The 16,782-nt window shown below is 31.5% G+C and overlaps 1 protein-coding gene across 5 annotated transcripts in view; it reads right to left on the bottom strand.

Moving 5' to 3' along the window:
• The window catches only part of LOC113403518 (uncharacterized), a 100,342-nt gene that overhangs the window by 53,550 nt on the left and 30,010 nt on the right, over positions 1-16,782 (bottom strand). For all 5 annotated transcript variants that reach the window (XM_064215945.1, XM_064215947.1, XM_064215946.1 and 2 more), the window contains exon 2: positions 9,761-10,138. In XM_064215945.1, coding sequence (XP_064072015.1) covers positions 9,761-10,138 — 378 coding nt within the window. The remainder of the gene's footprint in view (positions 1-9,760; positions 10,139-16,782) is intronic.

Raw genomic sequence — 16,782 nt, 5'->3', positions numbered from 1 at the left:
CATCTAGTCAGCCTGTTGAAATGGCCAATTAAGAAAATCTTATCCGTATGTAGGTGAGATTGAATGATACACAGTATGTGCGTGTGGTCCACCACAATGGATATAGCTCCGACAATACTGTAGACATATGTCCAGTTGCATCATATGTAACAATTCTAACAAGTACTATTGTATGCATAGACGTGTGACGTATCAAGCGACTATACAACGAGCCTGACAATAGAATGTCTTTGATGAAATTCTATGAATAAGTTGAGTCTTTGATAGTTTGACGTGGACGATAATTTGAATTATTTAGATAAGTAGTCACCGGACGTAAGGTAAGGGTAAATAAGCCAAATGCAACACGTGATTGTCGTATGAGAGCGATGGGCATTTACCACTGGTATGTGAGCGATGGGCGATTGTTGCGAAATAATCAATTGTATGAATTGACAATTGTAATTACGTATGTTCATTTAATTATTGTTACAATCTACATTGCGAAAAATTGATTGCGATTGATTGAAAATCGAAAATATTTGAACGATCAGCGCGCTATAACGGTTGCGCATGCATGCAAAGTGATCGGTCCTTCGATAGTTTTTAATGTTTTTTTGGAAGATCATACCCTAGTAGATTTATATGATTATAGACGTTTTTATTTTTTCATAATTAACTTTTCGACTTAGTTATTTTACAATTAATAATACATTGTAAAATCAATCGAATATTTTTAACAAACGCTGTCGTCACCTTTATGGTCAATGATCTGCTAATCGAATAAATAAACAATAAAATAATTTATTTTTTTGTACAAAGAGCATAAGAAATCGTACTCGTGAACTCGTGAGGTAAACCAAATTTAATTTTGTAACTTTTAATTCGTCCGTATTTAAAATATATGTAATCTTTTGCTTGCGACTTCATTTACGTAGGTAGAAGTTGAAATTGTTTGTAAAGTCCAAGTACATCGAGGCGTTGTGTAAGGCATCACGCGATTATCAGTAAGACTAGAAATTCAGAACATTAGGTAAAAGTACTGATTATAATCTTATAACGAAGGCAACTATAACTTAGTAGTACTGGATCATTAATTTGTTACAGGGTTATTTTAAAGCTATGTTATAACCTGAGCTGATCCTATCCTGAGGGTAATTTTAATATATGAATATTGTATTCATTTGGGGAAGAATTATTTTTATATTTATTTTAAAACATCTTCATTATTTTAGAACAAATTTGATTACAATAAAACGTTATAGTGAGCCAACCTTAAAATATTGACATTGTCGCGGCCGTTTGATGATGATTGGATGATGCTTTCGTGATGCTATGTAGCCTAAATACATCCTCAATAAATCTATCTAACACTGAAAGAAAGTTCCTGAGATTAGTGCGTTCAACCAGACAATCAAACTCTTCAGCTTTATAATTTTATGTATAGAAATAGTATAGATATCTTTGTTAAGGTTTTATCAGAGCATTCCAAAATCTCAAAACAATTTGCTAATTTAATGTGTAATAAGATCAAGCTCATTAATCATTTGATCTTTGTACCGCAACGCTGAACTTCAAACTTTGAAGAGATAAATTCTAATGGAATTTTATTAATATTCGTAAATGAAAAGGATGTCTAGAAATTAATTGATGCAGCGCGAGCAAGGCTCGACAGCCTAGATTAAAATGCTCAAAGGTGCTACTTTTAAAATGAAAAGACTACTTTTGCCTGAGGCTCGCTAAGTCCTTAGTGCTGTATTTAAACTTGTGCCTTGAAAAGCAAATAACTTATACCTGTAAGTGTTCTCTAGTCCACTTTGAATTTGAATTCGCCACATGAAACCGCTGAGTTTTATAATTTTTTGTTCTGAATAGAATTAGGTCACGCCTGTAATCGATTACACTTCTGAAACTTTATGTTGAAAATTTTTACGTTAAAATTTAGCTCATTTTTAAAGATATGTTATAGAATCCATATTATACTTTTTCATAAACTTGCATTTTATAAAGTTATCAACTACATATATTAAAAGACAATTGACGCTAACCCAAAACTAATCTTATAATCTTTAAAAATCTTATTTTCGTAATATAAAGGCGCACCAAATAAAGAAATAACGAACAAATTTGATTCAAAGGGCCACATACATACATGCTGCCACATTAATTATTATTAGTTATTAGTATGACTTTCTTGACTGAGTTTCTTGCCGGTTCTTCTCGGTAGAATCTACATTCCGAACCGGTGGTAGCTTTACTTTAAATAGTTTGTTAAATGACGATTCAAAAGTGCTTGTAAAAGACTACTTGAATAAAGTATATTTTGATGTTGACGTATTAACAAAAAGACAAGTAAACAAGAAATTCGTATTCTCTTTTGTTGCTTCACTATAATGCTCAACGCGCTTCATATTAGAAGTTCTAGTACTTCATTATGTCCTAAATGTCTTATAATGGTAATTTGATCAATTAAATAAATTAAAAATATTTTTATCAAAAAAAAAATTTAATCAAATTTTAAAATTAGAATGTGTAACTTATTTTCCGCTTCAGGATACCGGCAGGTACATCATAAAAAGGATTTATGAGAAAAATATTAAAGAATAAAGACAAATTAAAAAAAAAACAATTACTCTCCACAACCTCGGCACCTGATTAAAATTTATACAGAAAACCCGCTCGTTTATAACACCATAAAAAATCCATTACTGAAATAATATTCCTTAAAAAAATCGCTCAGCTCAAAATATGAAAATACCGAGTGTATTAAATTTTATTTTATCACGCGTATTATTATACACCAATGTATTTAAGCAAAAACGACGTAATCTGAAATGGTATTATTCGTTAAAATCACGTTGATCAAATCATACGCTTCTGTAGGTATTTGCACATACCTATATATTAACTGCTTTTTTCTTCTCATATATACGGTACGACGGGTAAGGTACCCTTACCCGTTTACCCGTAGTCGGTGAGTGTGGAACCGAATTTACATGTGCTTAATTTGTTTATAATTCATCTCGTGCTCGGCGGTGAAGGAAAACATCGTGAGGAAACCTGCATGTGTCTAATTTCAACGAAATTCTGCCACATGTGTATTCCAGCAACCCGCATTGGAGCAGCGTTGTGGAATATGCTCATACCTTCTCCTCAACGGGAGAGGAGGCCTTAGCCCAGCAGTGGGAAATTTACAGGCTGATTATGTTTATGTATGTAAATCTTATTGTGATAAAAATTGATAAATTTAAAATTTTAAACGTCATGTAACTCTGTAACTACAACGGACGCCTTAGCGAACGGACGTGTCGCATACGAAGTTATAAGCATTTTATTTTGACCATTAAAGACTAGAGTATTCAATCAATACTTTTTAGAAAATTATCTTTTTCAAATTGTATCACTATTATAATGTCATAAGTACCAAACCTGCGCCAATTTTTATTATAAATATTATTTTAATGTATCTACTATTAGAATTAAGAAGTAAAAGGAAATGTATAATAAAAATAACATATATACTAATTGCTTAAAATAGACAATGTTTGACATTATTATAATAATAGGCCATTTTCCTTTTCCATTTCGAAACGGCAATAAATCAATGTCAAGCGAGTCCAATCTAAGAAGCAAATTGGGATTAATAATGGCGTTCAAAGAAAGGTCTTCCTCTTCCATTGTGATGATTAGCGTGACAAATCGGCAAAGGAATGTTTCGAGAATGCAATGACTCCAAAAGTAATAAGTTACCCATAAGAAATTTAATACATTTGTTTGTAAAACGCTTCAAGATATTAATTTCAATTTTTGAATTCAACTGACTACTCTAAAAGTTTTCATTCTGAATAAATAAAAATTTGAATATCTTTAGTAAGGTTTTATTTATAAAAACTTTAGAGCTCCACTATATTTTATTTATTTATAAGTTCTTTTAATTTGAGACCGCATTACAAATATAATTTTAAAATGAAGCAGAAATATTTAATATTATATACAAAAAGAAGTGTATCAGGAATTCTTCAAGCCAACATTATTGGGTTATATTAAAAAATTGATTAGTATATATTTATAAAATCAATAATCATAATGAGTACCAATTTAAGGTAAAATATAAAGAACCGATAGAGCTTTGTACAGGCATTTTTGGGTGCATACCACTAACTGAACAATTAATTACTCAACTGCCAAAATAGATAGAGAATTGTTAAGATATTATTTATTATTTAGTTTGAAAGTGGCACCGGTAACCGAGAAGCTATCTGGAAACCGGCTGTCGTGGTATGCGGAGGAATGTTGTGAGAAAGGTTTTGAGAATGGATGTGGATGAATATAGAGGTAGGAGACGACCAAAGAAACTATGGATGGATTGTGTGAAAGACGATATGGTTAGAAAGAATATTACTTATGAGATGACGTCCGACAGAGAAGTATGGAAGAAGAAGACATGCTGCGCCGACCCCAAGAAAAATTGGGATAAGGGCAGGGCAGGATGATGATGATGACGATATTTATATTTCTTACAATGTCTTTATTGACGGTTATTGAAATATTTTTTAATCAAATAAATCAATAAATAATTATTATATAGTATATATTATAGTAGCACGGATAAAAGAGTGGAGTGGCGGGAGATATGATGGAATAAGACCGTATACCGACATACTCATTCCGTATTCCGTCACGACATGGAATGGGTTGTAAATCTGTCATAATACTCCAAAGCGCACAAATAGTTTTTACCTCAATAATAAGTAATGTATGCTTAAATATTTTAATTGATTTTATATTAAAGTAAAAATTTTATACATTTCGGCAGTTAAATATATGTATGTAAAATTAAATTGTCATGCATTTATACATAAATATTTCAATCATGACTGACCTGGATTAAATTTACCTAAAGTAAAATTAAGATAAATATTTATTAAAGATTCTTAATATAAGACCAATATGAAAATATTACCAAGAGCAAACAATAATGTTTGCCAGAAATCATGAATCCGTACCTTGTTGTCATTGAATTCGTTTAATATAATGTCTAAGTGAGAAAAATATGTTTATCCAATATAATATATCGATTAACTAAATCAACTCCGAAATAATAACTCGTAAATGAATGTCATTCAACAACTTATGTTTTACAAAAAAAATAATCATTGAATTAGTTTCACCTTTGTATAATAAGATTAACTAAATAATTTATAAGAAATTTATAATGAAAAGAATTCATTCGCATATAATTTTCATTGTTTAACAACTATAATAGTAACTTAATAAGCTTGGTTTATTACAAGTAATAATAATATAAAGTTCGCTTTTAGCGCTTTCGTTTATGTAAGTATATGAATTAATTAACAACATTTGCTATGCGTCTTGGAGATGGATTTTTTACGACCGTCGGGAATATTTTGTTATGAAAAATTAATTATTATTAATACGTTTTTTTTAACAGGCTATTAATTAATTGTACCATTTTTTCGAATAAAAAATAAAATTAAAATATACGTAGTTATTAAATATCATATGATTTTCCATGGCAAACCGACGTTGCAAATTGTGACGTAATGTTAAAGACAAGGCGTACCGTGCTGGATGGAGTTAGGCTTGCCCGAATGTGTCATGCTATGTAAGTGGAAGTTTGTCCTTGACCCAAAGTTATTTGGAGCAAGCGTGACGTCACCAGTGTCGCTGATCCCCGAAACTGGTTTCCGGCTCAACGAGTGAACGTTCACCACGATGTCGTTCGCGCGGTTTATATCCGCTGACGAGGCATTTTGATTTGATTTCAATAATTTCATATTTAGATAAGCATACATATATTTTATATATTTGAGTACGTAATTCATCAATAATATTTAGTTATTAATCGTAACATAATGGAAATGAGTACATACGCGTTGTTTCATTACTCGTATAAAATAGGATAAAATATGTATTTTGCGTACGCAAAATTCAAATTTTAAACCGTGTGTCAACATTCATACCTACGTAAAGTTACTCTACAAATGCAATAAAATTCTGGTACAGTTTGTGACGTGTACAACATGCTTGAACTTTTAATGAATGGCAAAACCACAAAGGTAACAGTGTAACTTTATTTCATTTTCGCGGATTTAATTTTTCTAATGATAACGCCACACAAAAGTGCAAATAAAAGTTTCAATTTTTTTAACAGTATTTTATATTAACAAGTTTAATCGTATATGTATGCATGGCTAGCTAGCTTAAACTAATTATTATTATTAATGTTTAAGCTAGTCAACTCTGAATTTCGAAACTGAGGCCCTTATAGATTACTATATAGGCCTTAGTTTCGTAATTCAGAGTCTCACAAGGAATAGGTGATTGAATTATTTTTTTCTCAATTCAACATTTTACATCTCCATTCATATCTAAGCCACTAGTAGCGGGTATAATTTTAATATAAATTATGACAAGTGGTCATATATGATTTTAGGATTTGACAAAAGTAATGCGCTTAAAACTCTCGTTAAACTTTTTTTTTCATTATCTCCGAGCGAAGCCGTCGAAGTGCTCCGCCAAATTATTAAAAGGAAATGGATTCCGAACAAATTCAGCAGACACTAATAATTTCTGAATTTATGACCTTAAGAAAGAATATTTTGATCTTTAGAGATATTTTTATATTATGTACAGGTAAAACGAATTTAATGAAAAATTAAATATTAAATTAAACAATTTTTTACAAAACTTAAGTAGTTCAATTTATAATTATGAGTTATTATTTTAGAGCTGATTACTTATTTTTTTATATAAACACACTCGCACTGATTATGTACATACACACACTTTTATATATGTCATCCAAATAAATATTTGTACATATTTACTTTATATTTATTATAATATAATTTTTTATTATTCTTGACGTTTTGGGTAAATTGCGTTAAGTATAGTAATATTTTACTACGATATTATAAACCAAAATTAAATAAGTAATAACATTTAAATTCAAAAGTACTACTTTAAACTTCCATTAAAAACTTTGTATTTAATTTTAACTTCCCTGAAAAGAAAGCTAATAAAACGCGCTTCAAAATGCGACATAAACTACGAGGCAAATGATTAAATTGAATCTCGTTTCCATAAAAACTACTGCAACGTCCCTATTTCTTTCTGAAATTAAATAAAAATGTAAATAGACGAAATGGACCCGTGGAAAACATTCGCAGTTACTGAGAAAAAAGTAGTATTATATATGGTAGACGAGTTTGAATTTGATACAGATATAAACTGAGGGGCATCCGTTTTGAAGACATCTACCGCAATATAGTCTCTATGTGTAGTGTATTAAGACAGGTGTGTGGTTTGTGTTTAGTTACGCCTTTATGCAAAACTAACGACCGTTCGGTAGTAGAGCACGGTTCTCCGGATGTTCTGAATTATGTGATTATTATACAGTGCAAGCATTTGCCATAGGAATTAAAGCGAGTTTCATTAAGTTTTTCTATAGAAATAAGATTTTTAGACACAGTTATAATTTTTTTTAAATTAATGTCTAAACGTACAAAGTTATATTTATAATACGACGATACGATTTCTAAAAAAAATATGCGCAGTAATTATGATATCAAATCAAACCAATATACATACATATCATTTAAGGAAGTCTTCTAAAATTTATAAATCGTAATTTTCCATAATTAATTTAGATTTTATCTTGCCTGGTCGGAATATGAATTTGAAGCACACTAATAGAAATGCTAATTTATATATTCCCCCAGTAGAACTGACAAGAAACTCAGTAGGTACTCTATTCTGTCAAGTAGATAAAAAAGATATGTTAAAATATTTGTAAGCGTTTATTTGTAAGGGAGTATAGCCGATGATCCTTAAGCCCCTGTTCTTTATCCAGTCTCAATGAACAATGAAAGAAGGAATAAAATATTTGTGGGTGCGCTCCTCTTTGAGACCGCCGTGGCAGGTCGATTAGAAATTGTTGTAAGTATTCGAAGATGGTCGCCTACAAACATCAAATTAATGTCATACAAGAATGTCATATTTCAATACAATTGTCCTAAAGAATATAAGCTCTAATTTAATCGGCGCCGTTAGTTCAACGGATTGCCGACACTCTTAAGAGGTGATTTTTCATTCAAACTCGTAATTCAGCAAATACCAACCTACTAAACCTTTAAAGTGGAATAATTTAATTTTAGGTTATATAGCTGCGGTATAGTAGTTGATTATTTGGGGTTGCTGGTCAAAAGTGATAAAAATCAAGAATTATTTTATTTGTGTTGCGTAAAACATGATATTATTAAACACACACATGCATATGGTCCTAGACATTTTTGGCAGCTATACATAACATGTAAATTGCCATCGGTTTACATTTTATCACGTGGTTTAACTTTTCAGCTACTTTAAGGAATATCCAAGAAAAATACGTTACATTTTTAACATAGTCCGAGAAGACGGATCGACGTTTTCCCCTCGCGACCATTAGCCGTTTTATCTTTTGATCCGATAAGACTACGCCCCAGATTGGGAAGGTATATAAAGCTAAACAGATTTTTATTATCAGGCTGTTCTTTAAAGGAATATTTTCTATATTATCATTTCAATTTTAGTATATTTTTTATTGTTACGCGGGAACAAAAATATTAAAAAAAAACATACGTATTTCGGTATACGTAACTTACTATTGCCCAGCATTTTAAATCAAAATATAAATTATTGAAGTGGTTGAATAAAATCACTTTTCAATCGTCATGTTACTGTTTTGAAGTAAATGTAAAGCTACCACCAGTTCGTTATATATATTCTACCGAGAAGAACTAATATACTCAGTAGTTACTCTTTTCATTTTCATTAATCTGACGACTTCCGTGGTCGAGTAGTGTGTACACTGGTTTTCATGGGTCCGCCACTCCGAGGTCCCGGGTTAAATTCCCGGCCGAGTCGATGTAGAAAAAGTTTATTAGTTTTCTATGTTGTCTTGGGTCTGGGTGTTTGTGGTAACTTCGTTACTTCTGATTTGCCATAACACAAGTGTTTTAGCTACTTACATTGGGATCAAAGTTAATGTATGTGATGTTGTCCAATATTTGATATTTAAAAAAAAATAATAATTGCGAAGCCTCTGTTTCACTCAACACCTACTGTACTATACATTGATGATATTATACCCGAAACCTTCACTAGAGATACAAAAACCAACTGTACTGTGTAGTTTTAATGTAATCCGTTGAACGTTATGCGAACAACTATTTTTTAACTGTAACATTAATTATGTAAAAACGCTATTCGAGGAAGCATTAATGCCACAATGTAATTTTGGACACTATTACAACATATTTCCAAGCTAAGTGAACATGCAGTATTGAACTTTATACGTAAGCTTTAGAAAAATGCATTCAAAAATCTTCTCGTCCAATATTTTCTCGCGGAACTAGCGTTAAGATTCCAATTTTATCTACTTCGATCCATGTCATCTTTTCATACTTCAAACTCATATTCTGCAAACGACAGATTTACACCCACAATGACATTGTAATTTATGTTATTAATGTATATATTTTAAAAATAGATGTTCTCATTTTGTAAACGACAAATATTGCTTTATTAAACAAGTTATTATAATATTTTCATACTTTAATTATGGATTACTTTCTCGTCATGTAGATAATGTTTTTGATACCAGTTTGCCATATTTAATGTACATTAATTAGTATGATGAAGATTTTAATGGATAATCTGATTCAAATTATTTTAAAATGAAATTTTATAGTGAAGTAGTGTTAACTAAAACACTCACCGGACTTGGAGACACGGTAGCGCAAACCACGCCCGCTTTTCGGATGGCACCGATTATAAGTTCCGAATTCACCATAATTATTGTTCACACGACTGTAATCCGCTAGATGTCGGTTTCCGTCCAGATGGTTGGGTAGAGACCGATTCCAGCCCATAACATCACCGACAACTGAGCCGCAGACTGACGATTCAGTCTGACTTTTCGTCTCTCCATTGCAGAGATCTCCACTAGAGCGTGCTCGGCGTCCTTTTAGGCCCTTAGCGGAATGCTGGCTGATGTTTGAGCCCATTGCGAGGCGGGACCTCAGGAGGGCCCCGCCGCACTCATCGCGCCAATCTTCCTGAGATTCGCTATCGGTTCCTTCGGACACGTTCTGATCTGTAAAAAATTAAAATAAATTTTATTACAATGAAATTTTGTACAGAAAATTGTTACGTATATATTTTGAAGTCATGAATCTTTTAAGAATACTCGTTTGAAACTTACGTATCAAACAAATATATGCTAAAGAAGTCGAACTAGGAACAAAATGAAATACTTCCAAAAGTTGGTGATACTTTATTCCTGATTGCTTTCCAGACATCCGTTTAGTAAACAATGCCGGCAGTCGGATTGCAAACTACGGCAAACTACTCTTATCATGAATCTTTAAACTTAAAATTCAATGTTTATCGTGAACGTCTTCCAAGAGTTTTACGCAGCGATTTTATTGATTTCGAATAAGTACTTCTAGGAATTGAATGGATTGTGTACTAGTTTAAATAAACGTTTTTTCGAGGTTGACTCTAATTAGACATCAGATCATGTCTAAAATTAAAATTTTAGTTCCTTTAAACATATTAAACAAAATTATATTAGTCATAGTTTGGGCAGGTTCTTCCTTAAAAAATTGCATATATAATCAGCCTGTAAATTTCCCACTGCTGGGCTAAGGCCTCCTCTCCCGTTGAGGAGAAGGTATGGAGCATATTCCACCACGCTGCTCCAATGCGGGTTGGTGGAATACACATGTGGCAGAATTTCGTTGAAATTAGACACATGCAGGTTTCCTCACGATGTTTTCCTTCACCGCCGAGCACGAGATGAATTATAAACAAATTAAGCACATGTAAATTCAGTGGTGCCTGCCTGGGTTTGAACCCGAAATCATCGGTTAAGATGCACGCGTTCTAACCACTGGGCCATCTCGGCTCTCAATAAAAAATTGCATAGATTTTAATATAAAATATTTTTTATATAAGATCAAAAAGTAAGTTACAAATCACAAGCAAGATCTATATAGAAACACGAACTTATGTTTTGTAGTTTAAATTGAGATTAAAGAGATACCACATAACTCATGCTCTGGAACTGAAATCCAAGTTCTGCGAACTTTATCGCTTAAGGCTTGTAATTTTACAGTACTGTTATTTACTTAGTTCGTGATCCAATTAAATATATATATTTTAAAATTTTGCCATTAGTAACGAATTAATATATAAGCATAACAATCGAAAGTCTACCTTATGTAATAAAAAATTCAAACGCTGTTTGAAGACGTGATCTTTAATACAAAATTATATCGTTGTATAATTGTGTTTGTAATAATACATATAGAGTTTGTGAAAATTTTGCAGTTAAATATAATAACGGCCTATATAAGTCCTACTATTGGGTTAAGGCCTCCTGTCCCTTTGATGAGAAGGTTTGAAGCATTTCACCAAGTTGCTCCAATGCGGGTTAGAAGATGCGCGTGTGACAGAATTTTATGTTTTCCTTCACCGCTGGAACACGAGATAAATTATAAACACCCGCATTCATCGGCTAAGATGAACGCGGACCAACCATTTCGCCATCTCGGTATGAAAATGTTTCCATCATATTTACGCACCAAATTTGCAAATGATTATTATGATAGTAGTTGAATGAAGCAGATATAGAAGGAAGTATAATAGTCTTTTTAAACACTTGTGACAATTAAGAATCTTAGAATAGACATTTTTATTCAGATTTGTAAGGGAAACGACGTGTTATGTGAATATTCACAGATTGGGTTTCAAAAGGGTATAAAGTTTGTATTGTCATTTTAGTATATATGTGTAATTAAAATTAAGAAAAGTCATAATTAGTCCTTTAAGTTTTGTTTAATAATATTTTGTTTGTAAAACCATAAAATCTGAAAACCGAAGTTTACTCATCAAACGGTATTAACGTATGCAATTTAATTGGTAGAAAAGAGTAACTAATTTATTTCATTTCGGTTCTTCTCGGTAGAATATTTATTCTACATCGGTAGCTGTTTTACATTTTTTTAAATCTTATAAAATTATTATTTGAATATGCTTGTTGAGCCTAATTAAATAAATCATATAGCTTGATATATCTTTAAACTAGCTGATTTGTTTTCTAGCAACTGGAGCATAAAATCTAGTTATTATTTAGCACATGATGAAGCATGACTATGACCTTTCGATGTCATTCAAGGGAGACGTCCTTGCTATTGTTCGAATCTAGTCTAATTGATCGTCACCTAGATTTTAGATGGATTTTGTACGAGAATTTGTAAAATTAAAAAAAATATATAAAATAACATTAAAACTTATGCGTTCAGAATCCACAATTTTATTATTTTATCTTCTACATATTTTTTAAATTCATTGTTCTATAATTTTAAAGTAAGCGCTGGAGTTAGTACATTTCCAAATTTATAACAAGACGTGATACTTATCAATTTTTTCAAACATTAGCAAAATTTATATATATTACTCTTACAAAAAAGATATAAAAAACGTCAATTGTCACATTTTAGTACAATGCGTTAAGAAATATCCCATTTAAGCTACAGACAATTTGAGGGCTCTGAAATTTGAGCCGATTTGGGTCGCAATGAAATCTCGCTAGACAATTAAGAGCCCACACAAATGAGTCGCTGAAAGTTCCCTTTCCTTTTAACTGTACGAAACCATAACCATTCTTTTCGATGCGGAATATTCTGGAAATTTATAACCATAGATTAAAACGACAATAGACCTTAAAACCTTTATATTTTTAGGCGACCTACGGAATAGCTAAAGTTTCAATTTTTATATAATCAGTTACATAATATAAAGCCGTTTTTACATTACAAAGCGTCTTTTTTTGCCAATTTATCAAAAGATGTTGTAAATGTATTAAAAAAAAAGATAATTAATAAATAAATATTTTTTTAGAAAATATCCTTTGAGCAATAGTAAAATTAATAATACTCATTAATGAGCCGCGATGGTCCAGTGAGTGGACCAATGTTTCCGAGTTCAAATCTGTGCCAGCACCACTATTACACCACGTTTTTATTCTTCATTAAACATATCATTTAACATTTGAAAGTTTTAATTAAGAAGTATTCATACCGAACATAGCTGAAAGCAATTTTAACAGAAAGAAAATGACGTATGAGGGAAAAATTAAAGCTTTTGTGTAAGATATTACAAAGACTTTTAGATAGCCTCTTATTGACTCAGCATAATGCTCACTATGCGAGGCTTTGTGCCCCATTTACTTAAAAGACTAGGCCAAGAAAACAGTTCATTGTTATAAATGAAAAAGGTATTAAAAATAACGCTTGTTAATGGAAAATTAAACACAATTCAATATATGTATATGTAGGATTTTGTGGGGACAAATATTTCGATTCTGATATAAAACTATTCGAATATACTATTGCCTGTTTCATTAAACAACCAGTAAATATATTTAGATAGCTTTTGATTTTTAACACGTTTTTACTATCTTGATCGTGATCTAACAATAAATGCGTGTCTATCAAATATTCATCACCCACTGCTGAAATTCTAAATAATTTGTAACGATAAAGATACGATACGTTTTTGAATTTAAAAAACCATTTATATGTATATTTTAAAATATTGTTGAAAAACGTTAATGTTCTAAACAATAAAAAATAAGAGATAAAAATAATTTGAATTCCTACTCAAATGTTCACCAAAAATGAAATGTAGAAAATCAAGATTTACAACAATTGATATCAAACTCATCGCTATTTTTTTTACAAATGTTAGTTTATATTTAATTTTCTTATTTTACTTTTTAATTAGTATAAATGTATGTTACGTACCAAAAGATTAATAATTTATGTTTTGTAAAATTTGTATATAACAAACAATTCAACAAAAATACTAACTATGTAAATAAAACATTTAACAATTATCAATAGACGTAAAAGTTCGTATTTTCTATGAACATTCTCCTGCGAAATAAACCTAAGTAATTCAAACTTACGGAATCAAGTTTCAATTAAGATGACGAGAAGTTTAACAGCGTAAGGGTTGAAAGCATTCTAAGAAATCCATCGTCCCGATTCTCTGAGAACTACTTTCGTTCACTTTGTCCTAAGGTAGATCATCCATGCAAATAAAAACGCTACATAATAAAAATATTTTTATTATTTTTTTACAATGATGTCTTTAGAATCAGGACCCAGTGCTTCTCTGACTTTAACCGCCATGTACAAACAAAATTAGTCAAACAATTACAAATTTTAGCTATTACGTTTATAGTACTTATTACGTTTTAAGCGTTAACAAAATAGCTGACTTCTGTACATGTGGTCTTAAAAATTTAGAAATAACATTTATTGAAATTCGTACGAGGAAGACACATTACGTAAGAACGCGCTATGGCACGCGAACTCTTCGCTACATTTATATGGACCGACTTCCTAATCAAAATCGTAAAATAAATCCATTTGGCAAGCGGTAAAATATTTACGGCAAATTTCCAAGGTACCTATTTTATAGTTATTCGGTATTGCGGTTGGATTAAGGCTTTATTAGCCTCCTTTGAAATAGAGCCGAGACGTTTCAGTAGATAGTACACATCTTCTAGGTTTGAAAAGAAGACCGTAGGTTCGAACCCACGAGACGAGATATTCTATATGATAAGATTTCCCAATTTTTTTAATAAGACGTTTAATTAATTACGATGTACCCAAATCTCTTTAAAATAGTATATTGGTTTTACATTACAGCCTGTAAATTTCCCACTGCTGGGCTAAGGCCTCCTCTCCCTTTGAGGGGAGTGTTTGGAACATATTCCACCACGCTGCGGTTTGGTGGAAGTACATGCAATTATTAGGTATTCAACATTTACTATTAAACAGTAGTTCCGAGTTAGAGTAGAGTAGTCCATATTTAATTATAGTTATTTTGCATAAGTAAAAAACTTACGGAATGTTTTTTATTGAGACCATCCATAAGCAAAATAAATCCATTTTGAATATAGTAACCGGAAAGAAAAACAAAAAATATTTTTACTACTACCAAACGTAATCGTAGCTGTATCATAAAACGGAGAAGCATTGTTATTTATAAGCACAAGAGTATTTCGAATTTGCGAAACGAAAACGGGGAAACCTATGCACTGCAAAAACCCATATTAATGGTTGAGCGAAGAGTCGGCACTGCAGCATATTCGTTAAGAACGGAGCTTATAACTTCGGACTACACAGCATTAGTGCTTATTTTTTTACCGTTTTTTGAATGTCTTAAATATGCGGACTGGCAAATCTTCCACCTCATAGTAAGTGGTCACCATTACCAATAGACATTGTTACTGCAAAATATATTAATCATTCCTCGTATCGCCAATATGCCACTAAACTTGAGAACTGAGACTTTATGTCCCTTTACACTGGCTCACTCACCCTAAGTATTGCTATTCGGCGGTACAACAATTATGATAAGTGGCCGGTACCTACTCAGACGGGCTTGTAGAGAGCAAGTAAGTAATGGTTATGTGTTTAACTTGTATGTAATATATATTTAACGATTATTCGAAAACGGCTTTGATGATTTAAACTTTATTTTACAGTTTATATATATATAATGGAAATGGAATCTGGAACTATAACTATATAGAAAGATAGACGGAGAATATTTTTATGATATAAAAGTAAAATTCTCTATATATTTCCTTATTAAAAATGTTTTCTATGTACTACATGTGATCGAAGCCGGTTTCTAATAGGTATTCTATCGACAATGTATGTAGGTATATGTTATATGTTTCCACAAAAGGCTTTGCAGAAAAATTGTAAAATTCCATTAATACTAAAACATTGGTTAAGGAACACTTGTTTGCCAAACGTTACTACTATACGACCAAGGATCGCACCGATCGATCGCATGAAACGATCACTTACAATACGCTCTACGGGAAAAGATTAAATATTAAAAAAAATATATATAGCCCCGCTGATTTTATTATATATTGAGTAGAGAGAGGAAGTTTTGACACTGAAATAGTGTAATGTTTTTAAATTTGTATCGGTAAATTTGGAGGATCGCACCGATCTATTTTTAAAAATAGGATAGTTAACGACCCGCACAGCAACGCTAGGGGCTATGAGAAGAGCTCTGGGCACTTCTTCGCAAGAAAGTATTAGGTAGGTATATGACTTTTCTTTATAACATTTATTTATTAACTTATTTAGCATTTGAACACCTACAATTTTCTCGTACATTATTTTGATTTAGCCAGTGTTTATGATTAACGCTTGTATATACGAAAGCAGTTTTTTTGGATATACATCGATATCGCCCAGTAATATAAAAAAATAAATTAAAATATAAGTAGGCGGACGGGCAAATTTCGGTAAGTGACAACCACCACCACTAATAGACTCGGCACTGTAAAATGTTCATCATTCCTCACATCGCTATTACGCCAGTAACGTTGGGAACTAAATTGACTCTAGCCTGCAGTTGGCCCCCTTATTCTTCAAACTAATGGTCGGGTGGTACCTACCCAGGTGGACTTGCACAAAGCATCACTTTTTCTATTAGTGTAAACCGCATCAAAATTCGTAGAGTGGTAAAGAAGAAGTTAATGGAGATAGAGATGAAGACAGAGACACACTTTCTTTTATATTATTTATATAAATTTGTAAATATTAAAAATGTAAAAGTTAATTTTAAATATAAACTGTCTATCCGAATATACGTTTTACAGTGCTCCTAACGTATTTTTTCATGCGTAGTCGAATT

The sequence above is a fragment of the Vanessa tameamea genome, chromosome 10 (assembly GCF_037043105.1).
Source record: "Vanessa tameamea isolate UH-Manoa-2023 chromosome 10, ilVanTame1 primary haplotype, whole genome shotgun sequence".
Taxonomy (NCBI): Eukaryota; Metazoa; Arthropoda; class Insecta; order Lepidoptera; family Nymphalidae; genus Vanessa; species Vanessa tameamea.
Note: the sequence above shows the minus strand (reverse complement) of the source record. Positions and strands in the feature narration are given on the sequence as shown.